Here is a 17,798-nt window from a genome sequence, read left to right on the forward strand (position 1 = left end):
ACACTCATCGTCACCTGGTAATTTACATGAGGAATCAATTAATTGTGCTCAAAAAAGTCAGCCAAACTCTTCTGGTGGTCACATGTTTTTTTTCTACAATGTTTCAAAAAAAAAAAAAGAAAACACTGCATAAATATGACTTAAAACATCTTCACACTTTCATATAGAAGCTGTAAGTAGATAAAGAGAAGTCAATCAAACACGAGACAAGAATATCATACTACCTCATCTATGTAATGAGGAAAATTATCCAATATAACATATCTATGAGCTGTAAAAGCATTTAAAACTTTGCTTTCACTCTGGGACATTGGTGGGTCTTCTTATATGAACTTGTCACTTCGGGTTCTTTCACAACATTTCTATTGAACTGAGGTCAGGATTTTGACTTGGCCATTTGAAAATGCTAATTTCATACCAGCAAACCATACACAAACCATGATACTACCACCACCATGCTTCACAAATGGGATCAGGTTCTTGCTGGGATGTAGTGTTTCCCTTTCTCCAAATATTACACTTCAAATTTATCTCTCATCTGTCCACAAAATATTTTCTGAACAGCCTTCCTAGCTTGTCTATGTGATTATTAGCAAACCGCAAACAGTAACATTATTTTCAGAGAGAAGTGACCTTCTCCATGCAGACTCATGAACATTAACATTACGCAGTTTGAGAGATACTTGGGTTACCCTGTGTTCAGACTATTTCACGGCTTGCTTTTAGACTGAATTATTGTTTGACTGCTCCTGGGGAGGACAACAATGACCTGGAATTTTCTCCATTTGGACAAATCCATTTGTCTGACTGTGGATTGGTGGTCCAAACTCTTTAGAAATGGTTTTCCAAGCTGTTCTGGTCAGATAAGCATCAACACTTCTTTTTCTGAGGTCCTCAGAAATATTCTTCACTTGTGCCATGATGCACTTCCACAAACATGTGTTATGAAGACAGATAGATCCCTGAAGTTCAAATAAAACATCACGCCCACTCACCCATGACTGTAATTTTGTTGGTGAAAAACATCTAATTAATTGCTAATCCCAGAGTTTACTTACTTTTGCCTCTCAGAAATATGCAATATTTTCAAATTTTTCTTCATAAATAAATGACCAAGAATAATATTCTGTTTAATGTTTACAACCGGACTCTATTTGTTTACTTTTAAGATGTGTGTGATGTTTTAGGTGAGATTTAAACAGAAAAAAGAAAATTATGAAGGTTGGCTGACAGTGAAAACAAATGACAAAGTATTGATTTAAAAAATTTTGGAAAGAATTCTAGAAAAGCATTCGTCGAAGCCTTTGGCTCATGTCTGCACACTGCAGCATTTATTAAGAAATTAATTAGATAAAACCAGGTAAAAACAAAACATCAGCGCTAAGAGGCAAATTGCACTTGTGTGGCCATGTCTATAACGCTGCTGCTCTGAGCAACCTGTTGACTTTTCATGAAGACAGGAGATAATGAAATAAAATTTCAATATCTGCTGTAATCTTAAAAATGCGTGTGGATTTGCCTTTTCAGTCGTGGAAAAGTTAATAATGCGCAGTGGTTTGCTGCCAGTCACACGTTTAATGCTGTAGGCTTAACACTAGTTAAGCCTTGATGAGGCTGCAGGGTATAAATGGAATTTGCAAAACCCAAATAAAGAGACTTCACACTATTCAGACTTACAACCTGATACCTGTAGACAATCCTTAACTTGAGTTTGGCTTTTTGGTAAACCTCCAAAAATGAACAACGTAATAATAAACTGGCTCTCACCTCCTTGCAGAGTCCACTCGGTGACTTTGTGGCTGTAGGTGCCCCTCCCTGCTCCATTGTAAGCTGCCACCTCAATCTCATAGTTGGTCCAGATGATGAGGTCCTCTAGGAGGAGACTAGTCTGGTCTGGATTGGTTATGTTTTTCATCTGACAGTCGACTGGGAGCCCTGACAGACAGTACCTGGCACCAGAGGGAGTTATTAATAGACAGAGGAAGGGAGGGACCACACAGACAAGAGAACAATCTAAATATGTTGGATTTTATCTCAAAAAATGACAGGAGGGAGTGTAGCGATGAACCCAAACCCATATAGAACAGCTATAACATGCTTACAAAAATTGAGGTGACAACAGATGAATGGATAGAAAAGTATTTAATTGGCATCAATTATTCTACAGTGGCAGTGAGGAAGAATGAAGGGAAATGAAGAGGGAAAAGAAGCTGACATAATAGTTATTATCACATCTGAATGGCACTGGCCTAGGCAGGCAACTGTCCTTGGGAAAAAAAAAAATAGGCAGATTGTCTTCTTACCTGATGATGTAGCCCTGGAGAGGACCATTCTGATGGCTCTCTGGGGGTGGCTGCCATTGGATCATGATGGACTGATTGGTGCGACCACTCGCGATGACTGTCTGAGGGGGAGCGCTGGGAGGCTCTTCAGGGAGAGTTAGTCTGCAGCACCAAGGGGGAAAAAAGGGGAAAGAGAGGTAAAAGAAGTGACAGGGAGTGGAGGCCATGCATTAATTATCATGGGTTTCTGCATATTTCTATCGCATTTCATCATAGACATCAAATCATAATAAAGCCTACTTTTTTTGTATTTTTTTAGAACACCATAAAGGAAAGTTGGGGTTAGTGTGGCTGTGTCTTTGTCCAAAACATATTCTCTATAATACTGTCCGCACGGGGACAGCTTGCTGTGGCATGGAAAAAGATCAAAGAGGCCTTGGTGAAAATGGAGCAGCACAATGGAGAGACAGTGCGAGTGAGAGAAAGATATAAAAGAACAAGAAAGAGAGATCCAGGCAGACTTTTCCCTTAAGTCAATTTAAGATGACATCTTGATTTCTTCCCAGTGCACTGGAGCACTGCTCTGGCGGAGATAGAGCAGAGTTTAGGATCAAAGAGGTGTGCCGGGGAGATGCCTCAGAAAAGCCCTGCACTCACTGACGCTCAGTCACCCTCCTGCGGTGCACTCTTGTCTGGGGCAGACTCGCACAGGAATTCAGCTCTGTGAATGAGTGTGTGGCGAAGACGGTGTGTGACGGGTAGTGGTGGCTTTCAGTTTGAGGGGCGCTACAGGTATAACAGAAGCAAATGGGTTGTGTTGATGCAGACAAGGTCAGACAGTAGTGTGTATAGGTGAATTGTGATGAGTTAAGACTCTGTGTGTGTGCGTGGGTGGAGTGGGCCTGTATGATTATGACCGTTTCGTCTTGCTAGTCAAGAGAATTCACTTGAGATTTGAGTCTGTGTTGAGCTCTGCCTCTTTCAAGCCTCTCTGTATTTTGCTCATGAAGTACGGCAAAGGCAGTTAATAGGAGGGAGAGAGATGAAGCTGGGTCAGCGCACCCATCAAGTCTTCACAAAGCACAATTTCAGCCCATTCACAGTTTTATCTTGAAAAGGCCCATCCCGAAGCCGGCTCATCTCTCGCTCACTCCCACAGGAATGAAGACCAAAAAGTGGACTTACAGGAAATAATCACAGATTTCTACTGAACTGCCAAGATGAGGAGGGGGAGAATGGCTTGTTCCAGAACAGTAAAAAGCCCTGAAAGTTTGCAATGCTTTTCTTGCATCCAGAGCACGCATTAAGTTACGCAGACTACAGGCGATATATTTAATATTCAGCAGATGTGGAATGGATAAGCGCAGCACCCACCGGTCAGTCTCTTTGCTAAACTGGCCTCTGCCCACGTCGTTCACGGCACACAGGCGGAACTGGTACGAGCGCGCTGGGATGAGACCACCAACGGTAACCCCAGTGGACTCTGGCTCAATGTTGGCCAGAAGCACAGTCCAAGGGGCATCTGATTTAGAAAAGCAGAGAAAGGTGTAAACAATAGCTACTGAATAGTAAATGACCATCTGAGGGCATTAAGATTGTTGAGAAAAAAATCTTTTCAGCAGCAGCAAACTCAAATTTGAATTCACTGTTATTTCTGACTATTATTGCACACCATTGTTCCATTTTCAGTAATATTATTGCAGCTGCTGATAAAAAAAACAAGTAATTTATTTTGTATAAACTCCCTCTAAATATCAGATTGCAATTCAATTATCCAAAACCCAGATCCCATTTGCATCCTCAGATTCATTTTCCTTTTAATGAGTTGTCATCTTCTCAGTTAGCCTGAGCTTCGATGAGAAATGGTTGAACAATTTGCTCTCCGTGGACGAAAACATTCCCACCTCCTTTATTTTATCAAGTGAAGGGACAATAAGAGCGTTGGACATCAACAACAATTTGAGTTCCCTGATCATCCGTAAGGAAGCACACAGGTGAGACAATTGAGTTATACTGATTGCAGGATGCAACAGCCAATTTTAAGGACACATTGGAAATGTAATATAATAGGAGCGAATTAGCTCTCCCCATGAGCATAAAGTGGCAATATGAAATTACTAAGAAGAAACAATGAAATGCATGACTTGTGTGCATTTTTAAAGGGGATACTGGTGCTTCAGTGCTGTAAAACACTGAAAAAAACTCACTGTTTTCTGAGACCTCCAGGATGTAGCGGATTAGAGGGCTGTTGCCATCAAAGGCCTGGGCCCATGTAAGGTTGATGGCTCTTTTCTCCGTGGTACTCAGAACTGCTATTGGGTTTTCTGGAGCGTGGGGCAGTTGCCTGTGTGAGCATATGTGTGTGTGTTTGTTTGTGTGTGTGAGAGAGAGGGGAAAAGTGATAAAGAGAAATAGAATCAGACAACAGAGGCAGCAAATAACAGAATTAAAGAGGCAAACTGAGAGCCTCGCATTGTAAATATTAGAGGTGCCTGATGGATTAGAGTGGAGACCAGTGATAAACCACAACAGCGGAGAAAACATCCATCCATCATGTTCTGGTCAGACATAAATAAGCCCCACCAAAAAAATAAAAAAAAATACAGACAGCAAGATAAGACGGAGGAGACATGAGACAAATACACAGACCTGACTCGGAGGTGGGCACTGCGAGAATCATTGCCGCCCACTGAGGTCACCCTGCAGGTGTATGTTCCAATGTCACCCGACCACGTCTGGGAGATGTGCAGGGTGCCGTCGGGATCCAGACGCAGGCGGGGGGACGTGTTCACGTCAATCACCGAGCCACTCTTCTCCCACAAGTACCTGGAGGAGCGTACATGAGCATGTAAGCTTGTGAAACACACACACAGCCTCTTACTTCACAGTGCTGTGACAATAAATTTGTTTGCGTCAGTTTGTGTCAGTTCATACACCAAACTCTGAAGGTGCAGACAATGACAAAAAGCCTTGTGAAGCTGATAGCAAGGTGATTTGAATCTGAACAGCATCTCTCTCAATCACACATCCAGTACTCTCCTCCATGCCTCTCACTCCCCATCATGTATCCACCTGCACATATGAGCACCTCCTCACAACATGCACACTGTCACGCACATGCTACGAGCTCTTGTGATTAATTGCGACTATTCGGGCTCTCCAGCTAATCTCCTCTGTGTTGCGTTTAATTAAAGGAGCTGTCTGAAGTTATTACTCTGTTTACATATTCATCTGTTTACCCCGCAATCTGATCAATGTTGCAGGCCCACAGGTGACAGGCACTCTAATCACTGGGCTCCATAGACAACATTTCGCTCCCTCTGAGACAGACGCATGTACACACACTCTATCGTGCTCAAGACTGTATGAAGAGTGAGGAGAAAGCAACTGACTAATTCCTCAATCTGACTCAAAGAGTTTCAGAATCTTCCCATAGGATGTCTTCTAAGGGTGGATAAACACTACAAGATCTCTGGCAGATTTCATCAACTAATTAAGCACAACACTGATACCCAATCTAGACCGGGATTGAGTCAAGGAAGACTTATAGTGAAGTATGTAATGTCAGACGTTGGTTCTAGTTGCGTAAGACTGAAAAGGGACAAAATCCAAACAAATTACCTCACAGTGACACTGGGATCGTGGGTCACGCCACAGGTCATAACAGCCTTGGTCCCTTTGATGACACTCTGGTCTTGTGGTGGTTTAGTGATGCGGGTGCGTGCTGTGAAAACACCCAGAGGCAATTATTTAGAGTCTGTCTTGGAACAGCTTACTGGACTTCTGGTTTCATCTTTCACTCGATGTCTTTCTGAGACTGCATTCAATGGGTAGGCGAACAAGACTTTCAAGGACTGATGATGTGATTTTATCCACAGAAAAAATGACTACATGTTTTAGTCTTAAGGCTGTTGTCAAAATATCTTGACAGTGACCCACAGGCAGCAGGTATAATGCTGCTTCTGCAAGCAAAACAAGTTGTGAATTTAAAAAAAAAAGAATTTTTCTCATTATTTTTAAGTCCTCCACAGATCTCAGAGTTTGCAGTGTTTTGTACAAAGTGGGATATTAAGGAATTTGAAGAGGATGCAAGAAATTATCCACAGTTCTACTTACCCCAGACCACTAGGTCAGCTGAGGCCTCGTCAATGCCCCTCGAGTTACTGGCCATGCAGGTGTAGGTTCCAGCATCAGACAGGTGGGAGGGACTGATTAGCAAGCTGCCCGACTCCAGCAGGGTGAACCTGGGCAGCTGGACCGAGCCGCTGGCCAAGACACGTTCACCTGCAGGGGGAGGATGGAAGTGATTGATGGTATGGGGATGGAGGACAAGGGAACAAACGAGGAATGGGGGACGGGGAGGGGGGGGGGGCAAAAAAAAGGGAAATTAGGTTATTGGAGAAATGTCAGGGTGAACAAACAAGAGGGAAAGCAGTGCAACAAAAGCAAAGAAGTAAAGCTTGTTTGGAGAAAATTTATACTTCCACAGCCCTTGTCCAACTTTGACAAGTCAAATTGCTGCAGAAGTAATGCCCCCCCCTGCCCCAACCCTCCCGACCTCATGCTGTTAGCCCATGCACCTTTTTGCCAGGTGATGGCTGGCCGTGGGGCTCCGGAGGTCTCACAATGCAGAATGACTGACATGCTGTCAATCACTGCGCTGTCAGAGGGGCCGGCGGTGATGTTGGGAGCGATACCTGAGTGGGGAGGGGTCAGCCACACAGACACACACACGCACACACAGAAACGAGCATACATTCAAACAAAATCAGGTTAGACAGAGGTGATAATGAGAGACATAAACAGCTTTCTTCCTAATAAAGCAGCCGGCAGCTGAGAGCTTAATAGACTTGACAAAAGGGGCAGCTGTCAGGTCTCATTCTCAGGGACAGCGCTGAGAATCTGACAAGGCGCCTCAATCTCTCAGCTTCTCCTGCTCATTCTCCGATTCAAAAATAGGCAATAATTGCCCGAGCATCTGAGGTGACAAATCTGTCACTGTGAAGAGATATATAGATAGATGGGTGTGGGAGGGAAGACAGATAGAGGGGACAAAAGAGGATTAAAAATGAGAACAGAGCAGAGGATTTAAGAGCAAAGAAAAGGAGGGAACAGAAAGGGGGAAGACAGGCAGAATTAGGCATCAGACATGCACATACGTGAAAAAAAAATGTTCAAGGGGACATACTTGTAACAGCTAGGTAGGTGTTTGTCTGGATCTCTCCTGCAAGATTACGGGCAAAGCACTGAAACATCCCCGTGTCATCTGGCAGGAGACCGTTGATCTGTAGACTGCCTCCTACCAAAACCCTGTACCTGGGGATCTTCACGGGGCTGATGGGCACTGCATCTTTATACCACACTATGTCTGGCTGTGGTGTGCCTGCAGATGGAGGAGAGGATGTTTTCTTTTCCTCGTCCCTGTTCGTTTTATTCCTTCTATTTTGCACTTTCACACTTGCAGTAGCAGAGAGGAAAAACAACAACCACTAACCTCGCGCCTGACAGGGGATGTCCACCACTTTCTCCATTTCAGCACTGATGTGACTTGGTGGCTCTTTTACAAACAGAGGATATTCTGTTTTGATGAAGACAAAAAAAAAAGCACAAATCATTGCTCCATTACAGTACTGCAAATCAACACCAAAAAAAAAAAAAAAAAAAAAAGAAAAATCATGCGTGCTTTTTATCTTGACCCTTCCCTGGTGAATGAGCATTTGCACCACTCTAGATAACAACATCAGTGCAATTACTGAAATGTAAAATGGGAACACAATCTCTCTCTCTCAAAAAATCTCTCAACGTAAGGGTTAGCCTGCTGAGACAATATTTGGATAATTTAGGCTCAGCTGCTCTCTGCAAGGGTAAAATATACGCTGCAGGTTATTTACCAAGAACATGTAGGTAGGCCCCAGCGGTGACGGAGGGGACGCTGCTGCTGCGGAGCGACGCCTCACACTCGTAGTATCCGCTGTCACTGACTGCAGGCAAGCTGATCACCAACCTGCGGCCAAAATCTCGAATCCCTGTATTGACCACTACTCCGTCTTTCCTCCAAGTTATACTCATTTTGACAAGGGGTCTAGAGGAGAAAAAAAAAGATGAAAAGGAGAAGAAAAAGAGAGCAAGAGATATGGAGTGTGTTTTTAATACAGATTTATATTCTGTTTCAAGGTTACAGAGCATTGAGGGAGCAATGGGCTACATCTGTCATTCTGATTAAGTCTTTGAATTGGAGATAATAGTCAAAATTCAGAACTGGGATTATGTGAGATAGGGAGAACAGAGTGAAGCCTTGAATCAAAGGGAAGAATGGCAGAGACATACAAAATGAGAGATGTGCAAAACACTTTTCTATCATGTTCAAACAAAAGATTTCAAAATTCATTTAAATCACAAAAAAATCAGATGTGGAGGTGAGAGAAGGTGCTGGTGTTTTGATAATGCCTGCCTGTATTTGCATGTCTTCTCCTCTGCAGGCGTCTGAGGGAACATTTACCTTGCATTGGCGACGCACTCCATGATGGCTTCGTTTCTCCCCACTGTTACGCTGGTGTTCTTTGGGGAGACAATGATGGAGGGGGCGATGGGGTCTGCGGGTCCTCCCACATCTGTCACACAAGTGGAAACACAGGAAAAAAGGTGAAAGAAATCTATAAACTGCATGCCACACTCTAAATAAGCCCGCACATCTGCCTGATATAGCCTACTGAGCATGACTACATCCTGACAATGAGACTGACAATCTGCCACTATCACTTCAGCAGGTAGCCCGAATGCTATCACCCAACTATTAACACCCCTGTCTTTACTTTAGATCCCTTTTCTAGTGCACACAGCATTTTCCTGAGCATGGTGTTAGCCCAGGTGTTAGAAGCCATTATGTAACATAATTGAGACAAACACAAAAAGCGATTAAATGCAGCACCATCACTCATGGGTTTCACGGAGCCTCCAGCCAACCATCGATTCACTGCCCTCAATCAGTGATCTCTCTGTGAATCTGATCTCATTTTCCCCCGCAACTCCCCAGAGTGTGGCTATGGGCCTGTGAACTTGTATGTGTTTGAGTGATTGCGTGTTTATGGTGCCTCGCATGCGTGTATTGTACACATGTAGGCGCCCACATGAGCCTATTTTCAGGGTTGCATCATGTTAATAGGGTCCCTAATCAAATTTTAATATTATTATTGTTATTTGGTGCCATCCTGTTGTAAATCTCACCCTCTCATGGCTTGTTTTTTGCAGGATCTCAACAGTGTTATGAAAAAGCTTCCTCTACAAGCACTGGCTAAGGAGCAGATCATCTGCGTGAGTTATTACTGCTGTTTGGTTCTTCTTGCTGCATTCAAATCTCCAGCTCATCAGCTCAATATATCCAATATGTTGCTTAGAATTTTTATTTTTTTTTTAAAGAAATTCAACTTGTGAAATTGTTTTTGTTAGCATAAATTCTTCTTTTTCTATGTAAATCATGGCCTTCGACAAACATCCACTGTAGACTGCGTTTTTACAAGTCGCATAATACAGTAGAAAGAAAATTATTCAAAACTAGTGATTTTTTTATGCTGATCTAAATACTATTAGTTCCTAGTAGCAGTTTCCAGTGTAGAAGGAAAAGAAGGAAAACACAGTAAAATTTACATGCTGCTGACATTTTGCTGGCACATTTTCAGAATAAATTTAGCATTTAGAAATTAAAATATGTGAATTACTCCAAGGCAAACTTTAATATAAAGTACAGTTTGATTTGATGATAATGCCTTATGACTGCATGGAGGGTATAAAAGTAAGTGACCTCAAAATTCATTGTTGTGATGTTTGGTGGATAACAAAAAAAGAAATGCCGGCCTTGAAAGGGATAATTTTTCCAGCCTTCACCATTAAACCGTTTCATCACGGGGGTAGAAGCATCTTCCTGAGGGTATTGTCCATGTTTTTATCAATCAGCTTATAATAACCAATCAATTCGTGCGGAACAGCTTCCTGTCAAGTCATCAAAAGATTTTTTTTTTTTTTCAAAGAAAAAGACTAAATCAAACGCGGTGCAATGATTTTCCTCAGTCCAAGGGATTTATGTGGAGAAATCTAAATCACTTGGGTCAGATTTTATTGGCTAACATGTAAGATTACAGAATTTGGCTGATCTGTGTAATTTTTGAGCCTAATTAATGAGTGAGATGTTGTGGAAAGTTAGATTGGCGTGGAGAAGTGCGGAGAAGGGAGGGGAGGAAGAAATGATTGATGGGGAATAATTCAAACACCACTTCGATTAATCTTCCACCAAGAACACTGAGCACTCAAGAGTATGTGACCTGATTTTCTACCATCACCAACCAGTTATAGTATATGATTAGATATTAAATATGAATTTATTGATCATAACCTGTGTGGAGAAGTTCATTTTGCACAGACTGACACTTTACACTTTAATTTCTACTTGAAGATTTGTGTAAATATCCAGACTGAATGGATTCGTTAAATGTAGCTGAATGCCATATTATTTGACTCAACATGCATTTTGTATTCGTCAGTGGGACAGCAAAATTTAGATTCCATTTGACTTATCAAAGAACTCATTTTATTTTTCAAACGACACGACTGGTTCCTTGGCAGACATTAATTAATGTATTGCAGTTCGTAAACTCCCAGTGTTGAGAATAGCTCAAGTGTGTAATCTTCTAATTAAATGCAAATAGTACACAACATGGTGACCTGCATAGCAAATTCTCACTACTAATGCTACCAGATTCCTGACATCTGTCCACGTCGATTGTAAAACCAAGTCAGCTGCAGTGTATTTCACCCTCTAAAGAATGAAACAAAACAGAGCATATCTGCCTATTTGGAGCATTAGCTAATGTCAGGTTTCCTTTTTACTATTACAGTCAGCTTTGACTCATTTGTATGCTCTCTCAGGAACAAGGTGCTCTTTCTCCTGCATATTTTTTGTTTTTTCTCCATAGAATTGCTAAAATGAACAAATAAAGCTGTAAAAATCTTATTGACTTTCAGATACAAAATACACCAGTGTGATCTGCAAGGTCAAATTTGGCGATATTCAGTGATATCTGGTCCCCACAGACTGCTGTGTCACGGGTATTGAGTGCTGAATTACAAACACTGCATTAAAGATACAATGATCAGAAGCCGGGGCGGCAAGCAGGAAGCTGTTTCTAAATATGCACAGCTGCACATGCAAGTGGGGTAAAGTGTTCACATGCTAAAATCCGCATCACATAAATATTAAAAATCATAGGAAAACCAACGCTAACTTTTATCCAGCTAGTATTGTACAAGGTATAAAATATTCTCATAAATATTGTTTTAAGAACCAAATAGCTAGAAAACACATTGAGCGGCTCCTTTAATTGGCTCATTGAGGTAAACAGAAAACGACTGATTGTGTTGAGATGAAAGTAAGAAAGACTATGTGGGTGAATTTGTGTGACTTTGTTCAGATAAAAGAAGGTGACATATGCGGGAGGATCAGGGAAGCATCGGGCTCATCCAGACTAATGATTTGACTTGCAACCATGCTTGCATCACGGGTGCCAAATTTTATTTGAAGTTGTGCACATGTTCATTTTATCAGCGAGGCCGACCTTCCAATCAGATGTGTGTGAGAGTGTGGTCGTGTGGGTGTGTATATTTTTAATCATTGCCTGTTTGCTCAGTGTCATTTTCATGAATCTCATTTTTGCGAGGAGCGGTTAAACTGAAAGTCCACTTTATGGGTCTTGTGCATACAGCCAGTCAGAGAGGTGCTGCTGGAGCCCGACCCAAAACATCACCTATGATAGTAATTCACTGCTCAAGCTCGGGGTTAGTGGAGGACTCCAGAACAAGAGGACAAGTATGGTGGTGCAGGTAAAAGGTATGATTATGTTTGTTGGACAGAGAGCAGAGGAACAAGTCAGTAGAGGGCGCTATCTCTGTTTCCTTGTCTTTAGCTGAGCCACCTGTTGTACAGCTGCTGTGCTGAATAAATATTAGCACTCAAGTGTTCACCTGAGAGTAATAAAACTTGTTTTTTGCTAAATTTTGATCTTCAACAACCTGTTAATGCAGTCTAGTGATGACACAAACGATCTGCTGGTGAGTTGTGTCTTTCAGTGTGTGGGCGAAGAAGTCTGTGCATGAATGTAGACTAGTGTGTGTGTGTGTGTGTGTGTGTGTGTGTGTCTGCACTTACTCTCCACTGTGAGAGTAACAGGTTGACTGGTTTTGTTTTCCCCATTCTTGTCGTTGACTGCTTGGGCATAGTAACGTCCTGCATCGGGCGCCACTGTGGACAGGATGACCAGTGTGTTGTCCAGGGTGATGGCACTGGGTGCACACAAACCCACACATTTAGTTCATTTTGAGGACACCACATCAATGCGCATTAATTCCTGCAACACTCATTTAACCTCAGCTTCACCTGAAGAAAGACAAAAACAGCTTTAGGTAGTGTTGAATGCGGTTAGACTAAATTAGGGTCATTAATTTGGCTTCCAATTAAATAGAAATCCCCAGTCAACTGGTGTGCATTTCCAGAATTTGTCCCCGAACACACCAATCCTCACATGCATACAAACATTAACAAGCACACAAATGCATTCGAATCATTAAATCAGTGAGTAGTTGTATCTCGTAGTCAGTAAATCCTGAGGGTAAAGTGACACACAAATACACACACACATGCACAAAAATTATGTATGAAAAAAAGCACACAACGACACTTTTTTATGATCACCATCTAGTCTAACACAGCATCTTTAAGGAATAGTTCAGAATTTCTCCCTTATTACTGATTTTTGACCACAGTAGCAGTTGCTCAGCTGCCCAGTTATCTGACAAATTAATTGGTACTATGACAGCTTGGTGCCACAGACAAACTTTGGTGTCTGCATATTTGAAATATATTCATAAGATGCAAGTCACGGTCAGAGCTCATTTTTATGTGACCTACCCCAGTATACAGAGATACAATGGTGAGCAGATTAAGTTAAGAAATAAACACAGCTATGTGTCTTATAGTATCTGTAGCCTTTTTAGATTCATTATAATATACTCCACAGTTTTGTCTACATGTTAGCTTGACTGATCTAAGGCGTTTCTTTTGCATTTAAAATAGATCTTTGATTTGTATCACATTTACAATGATTGTGACAAGCTACACAATGTAAAAAACAACACTACTCAATGCAATAAAAATTGGTATGAAACATCCAAACCTATCTGTCTGCAACCTTTTCTGTGACTGCTGTGGCCCCGCAGCCTCTGGGATGACTGAATGTTGGTTGGAGTGATAGTCTGAGACTTTTATGAAGGGCCCGTTAAATGAGAGCTGACATTAAGCACACAGCCCGATTACGCTCTTTGCATCTGCCGGCATCTGCCTGATCGGTGTAGGAAAAACAGACACACTGCTGGACAATTAGGAACCACAGCTCTCACAGAGCCAACAGACACACAGCAAAATACACACAGACACATATACACCTGTGAATATCAATGTGGTCTGACACAAAGCGAGCAAACAAGCGGTAAATGCAGAGTGTCCTGTCAGTGCCTCTCATTGTCACAAAGCAAAGTTTCGCCGCTTCACTACTGATAAGAGTCAGCTGCACAGTAACCAGCTCTGGAATTGGTCGAACCTCATGGAAGGGGCTGAGATTTTTTCTTGCAATTTACCTCAATGCAGTGTTTTTTTATTTCTTTTTTTTTCAGCCTTGCAGGCAGAGAACACACACCCAATTTATTCTTCAAGCAAGAGCATGCAACTCTGGGTAAAAGTGGTCATGTCAGCTATGACATAGTTGAGATGGCTGCTGGATAATAGACAAAAAGATGGTTTCTGAAGAGTTGTGGACCGCCTGCATCTGTTCGTCTCGATGGCAAAATTAATCTCAGATGATTGCATTCACACTCGGAGCATGGCCCATACTAATATACAGTCACCTACCAAGCTCCCAATGTACAGCCTCACACAGATTCCTATCACATGCACATACAGACACACACACACACGCACACACAGACACAGACACACACACACACACACACACACACACACACACACACACACACACACGCAGACACACACACACACACACACACACACACACACACACACACATCCAACCAGGGGTGAGTGCTGTCAGTCAAACATATCACCAATTGAGGCCTTTTGTCCAATTTTGTCTAATTGGTTCCCCTGCTGCCTGCTCTATCTCTACCCTTCAATCATTCCGTCTGCCAAGTCAATAGGGGCGATATAATAACCCACTTTATCACTGAGAGGTGATTCAATGATGAACACAAGGCCTGCGCCAGCATTCGTTCATCAACTATTCTGCTCAACTTCTACTCATGGCATGTGGGGGGGATTGGAGAAAATCTGTGAGCAGTATTGAACTTCTTAGAGTTCTCTGAAGTGAAAGATATTCTGCTTCAGCAGCTCTGCATTCATCAACAACTCATATGAGAGTACTTGTTCAGACAAGCACAGAAACACGAGTCACATGTGTACAAGCTCGAACCAAAAGAACCCGAGCTGGGGTGAATGTAGACTTACATGCGGCTGCTGGAGGGAATCTTACGCCCATCTCTGAACCAGGTGATCTGGGGCCTGGGGAAGCTGTGTATCCGTGGCGCATGGATGAGAGCTCCCTCGCCCTGAGATACAGTTTGTGACCTCTCGCCCTCCACAAAACCACCCATATCTAGCAGAGACAAAAAGTGAAGGAGACATGAAAAAGAAAAATTAATACTAGCAGCAGAAATGTTTCGAAATGCATGCCAACAGAAAGGGTGGCAAAACAATTGCTTTATTCGCATCAATCATTATGGATATTTTTAAAAGCAAAGCTTCTTAAATGAAAATGACTCATCCATATACTGTGCATAACAAGCCTTTCATAGAACCCCCCCCCCTCCTGTAATTTGCCAGAACTGGGGGACACATGGAAAAACACCCGCACTTACAGGCAACCTGCACTTCAGTACTGCACTGCATTATAGCACCCACTCTGTTTCTCACAATGCAGCGGTAGTGGCCAGCATGCAGTCGGTCCAATGAGGGGATCAGGTACCTAATGGGCAAACACAACACAAGTGCAATTAGTCATCATCAGCATGACAGACAGCGACATTTGTCATCTTGGCGCTTTTATCACCCACACTCAAGAAGCTAATTTAATTGAGATGTTTCACTAGGCACCTGAAACACGGCTTGAACAGCGTTCCACTTAGCTATAACACATAAATGTTCTAAAACAGGAATAAAACTGAGCACGTCTCAGGTGTGATTTGGTGCTGGTGTAAAGCTCAACAGTAGATAGTAAACTAAAGAAATAAGACTGTAATTTTAATACAGAGACAGGTGTGTTTCTAACTGGCAGAAATCCTATGGTTGATCTGCATCTTCAGTCAGCTGAATAGAATCATAAAAGCATCTATCACATGTTCTGGGAAGCCACAGCTATGTCTCTCCCCTGACGCGCTTTCATGTTAAATAGTGTGGGTGAAATGCTAGCTAGGTAACCCAGGAGCTTAGTTTCCTTTAATCGGTTTGTTACAGCCACTTAGGAGTGTGGCATCCGCCCCAGCCATGTTCCCCCTGCACTGCAATTCATGGGTAGGGGTGGGGGTTTGGGGGGGGGGGTCTGATTAAATGGATTCCAGTTCTCCTCTTTGATCAGTGCTGGTGAAGAATAACAAGCAGAGGGCTGGCCTGCGAGGCAGACCCAGAGACTAAGCCACGTGAGAGCACAGCCAAATGCTGAGGAAAGAAGAGCGAGAGAAGAAGAAGAAGGAGGGTAGAAGGGGGGCAGAGAGAGAGAGAGAGGATATGAGAGAGGCAGAAAAACAGACCAGGAGGGGTTTAGTGATAGCAATCAGACAATACCACCTGAGAGTGTCAGTCCATGTCTAGAGGTCTGGTCAGGCTGTGAGCAGAGTCCAGAAAACAGGACTAGAACAGGGTATAAAGTGATTTTCAGTGGGCTGTAAGTGTGACCTGCGAACACACATGCAGGCGTACTGGGACAGGAGCATACTGCACATGTACAAATGGGCACAGCGATGCATACATGCATATGCACGCAGAGGCCTTGTTAGCACAGGCGGAGGGTTCTCTTCTACACTCTGTGCTGCTGGTAGAAATCTTCAGCATTCTGTTTAGAGGCTGAAATACGTAATGAAACCCATCCAAAAGAACTCCACGGTCAGTGAAACAGCTTCTCACTGCTCACAGAGAAAAGTACCCAACCCACACTGTACTATTTGATGAAAAATATGCATTGTGTGATTTTATTGCTGCAATAATGGTTCCAACAAACAGCAAGAGAAAAAGAGATGAGAAGAGACGAGTTATCTGCTCACACCATCTCTGAATGTTGAATACAGTGTGAGATACAAATCGGAATAAATTTGACAATCCCCTGAACACAAGATTTTATGTTTCAAGGGAGATATGCAGCCAAATCAGTTCTGAATAAATCCATAGAAATGAGTCTGAGATATGAATAAAAATGAGCAATTGTGCGATTAGTTGCAATTAAATGCTGCTAAAATGTCCTCATGTAGTAGGATAATTATAGTTGATGAGTAAAAAAATGATAATAGAATCAGCTCTGGCAAGCAAGGTTGCATTCCTCACCTGTATTCCAAGGAGAAACGGGTAAGCTCAGTGCCATTGTAGATCCATTTGAATTCCAGGGGCCAGCTGCCCTCAGCCATGCAGGTGAGGACCAGGCGGTTTCCCTCTAGGTGAACCTGGGTCTGAGGAGGCTCCATCTTAAAATAAGGAGGGACATCGTCTACTGGAAAGAGAAAGAGAAGAAGGGGAAAAACTGAGAGTGACACAAAAAGACAAAAGGGAAAAAAAATCTGTAAACATAAACAGCAAGTAGGGGTAGTTGGTAAAAATGGCAGTGATTCAGTAACCTCTGTGAGGAGACTCACAACACAATTTCTGCAATTCACAGGAAATGAGGACTCAGAACAAGCCTTTTCCATTTTTCTTCTGCACTGATTGGGAACTTGAAGGTCAACAGAGAAGCTTGCCAAAAAGCACATGGAATAAGTTGTTACCGCAAAGCAGCTTAGTCTTTTTTTTCAAATTGAAATGTGCTGGCAAAGAGGTAGAAGAGCAATTTGTGCTGCAGAAGAAGTGTAAATGAACACTTCCATACCTCTAGATCAGTAAAATAAAAAGGGATGGGGAGGGAGACAGGGAGGGAGAGGGAGACGGAGAGAAGAGGGAAGTATTCAGAAAGCAGATGGAGAAAAAAAATACAGCAAAAAAAAAAGAAAGAATGTAAGCAAGTTAGAGGAAGAGAGAGTGAGAAACTAGGAAGCCACGGGGGGTAGGGGTGGTAAGGGCTGCTTTAGAAAACACAAAGTTTCCCAGTCTTAAAACCCCCTTCTCTGACAGGATGAGTTATGCTCTGTGCCTCCCTTCATTTATCTTTATAGTTCCCTAATGCAGCCAGATTATACAGGCCCCATCTGCAACACTGCACACAG

At 42.6% G+C, this 17,798-nt stretch overlaps 1 protein-coding gene across 5 annotated transcripts in view; it reads right to left on the reverse strand.

Moving 5' to 3' along the window:
* The window catches only part of sdk2a (sidekick cell adhesion molecule 2a), a 94,151-nt gene that overhangs the window by 22,770 nt on the left and 53,583 nt on the right, over positions 1-17,798 (reverse strand). For 4 of the 5 annotated variants that reach the window (XM_035945492.2, XM_035945494.2, XM_035945495.2 and 1 more), the window contains exons 2-17: positions 16,930-17,092; positions 15,255-15,361; positions 14,845-14,992; positions 12,478-12,611; positions 8,782-8,893; positions 8,174-8,364; positions 7,777-7,860; positions 7,471-7,665; positions 6,863-6,979; positions 6,399-6,566; positions 5,904-6,006; positions 4,932-5,108; positions 4,490-4,626; positions 3,657-3,804; positions 2,304-2,444; positions 1,768-1,949 (exon numbers count right to left, since the gene is read on the reverse strand). In XM_035945492.2, the coding sequence (XP_035801385.1) occupies positions 1,768-1,949; positions 2,304-2,444; positions 3,657-3,804; positions 4,490-4,626; positions 4,932-5,108; positions 5,904-6,006; positions 6,399-6,566; positions 6,863-6,979; positions 7,471-7,665; positions 7,777-7,860; positions 8,174-8,364; positions 8,782-8,893; positions 12,478-12,611; positions 14,845-14,992; positions 15,255-15,361; positions 16,930-17,092 (2,307 nt within the window). The remainder of the gene's footprint in view (positions 1-1,767; positions 1,950-2,303; positions 2,445-3,656; positions 3,805-4,489; positions 4,627-4,931; positions 5,109-5,903; positions 6,007-6,398; positions 6,567-6,862; positions 6,980-7,470; positions 7,666-7,776; positions 7,861-8,173; positions 8,365-8,781; positions 8,894-12,477; positions 12,612-14,844; positions 14,993-15,254; positions 15,362-16,929; positions 17,093-17,798) is intronic. The other variant, XM_035945493.2, reaches the window with a different exon arrangement.

Source organism: Amphiprion ocellaris, chromosome 19, assembly GCF_022539595.1.
Source record: "Amphiprion ocellaris isolate individual 3 ecotype Okinawa chromosome 19, ASM2253959v1, whole genome shotgun sequence".
In the NCBI taxonomy this organism is placed as follows: domain Eukaryota; kingdom Metazoa; phylum Chordata; class Actinopteri; family Pomacentridae; genus Amphiprion; species Amphiprion ocellaris.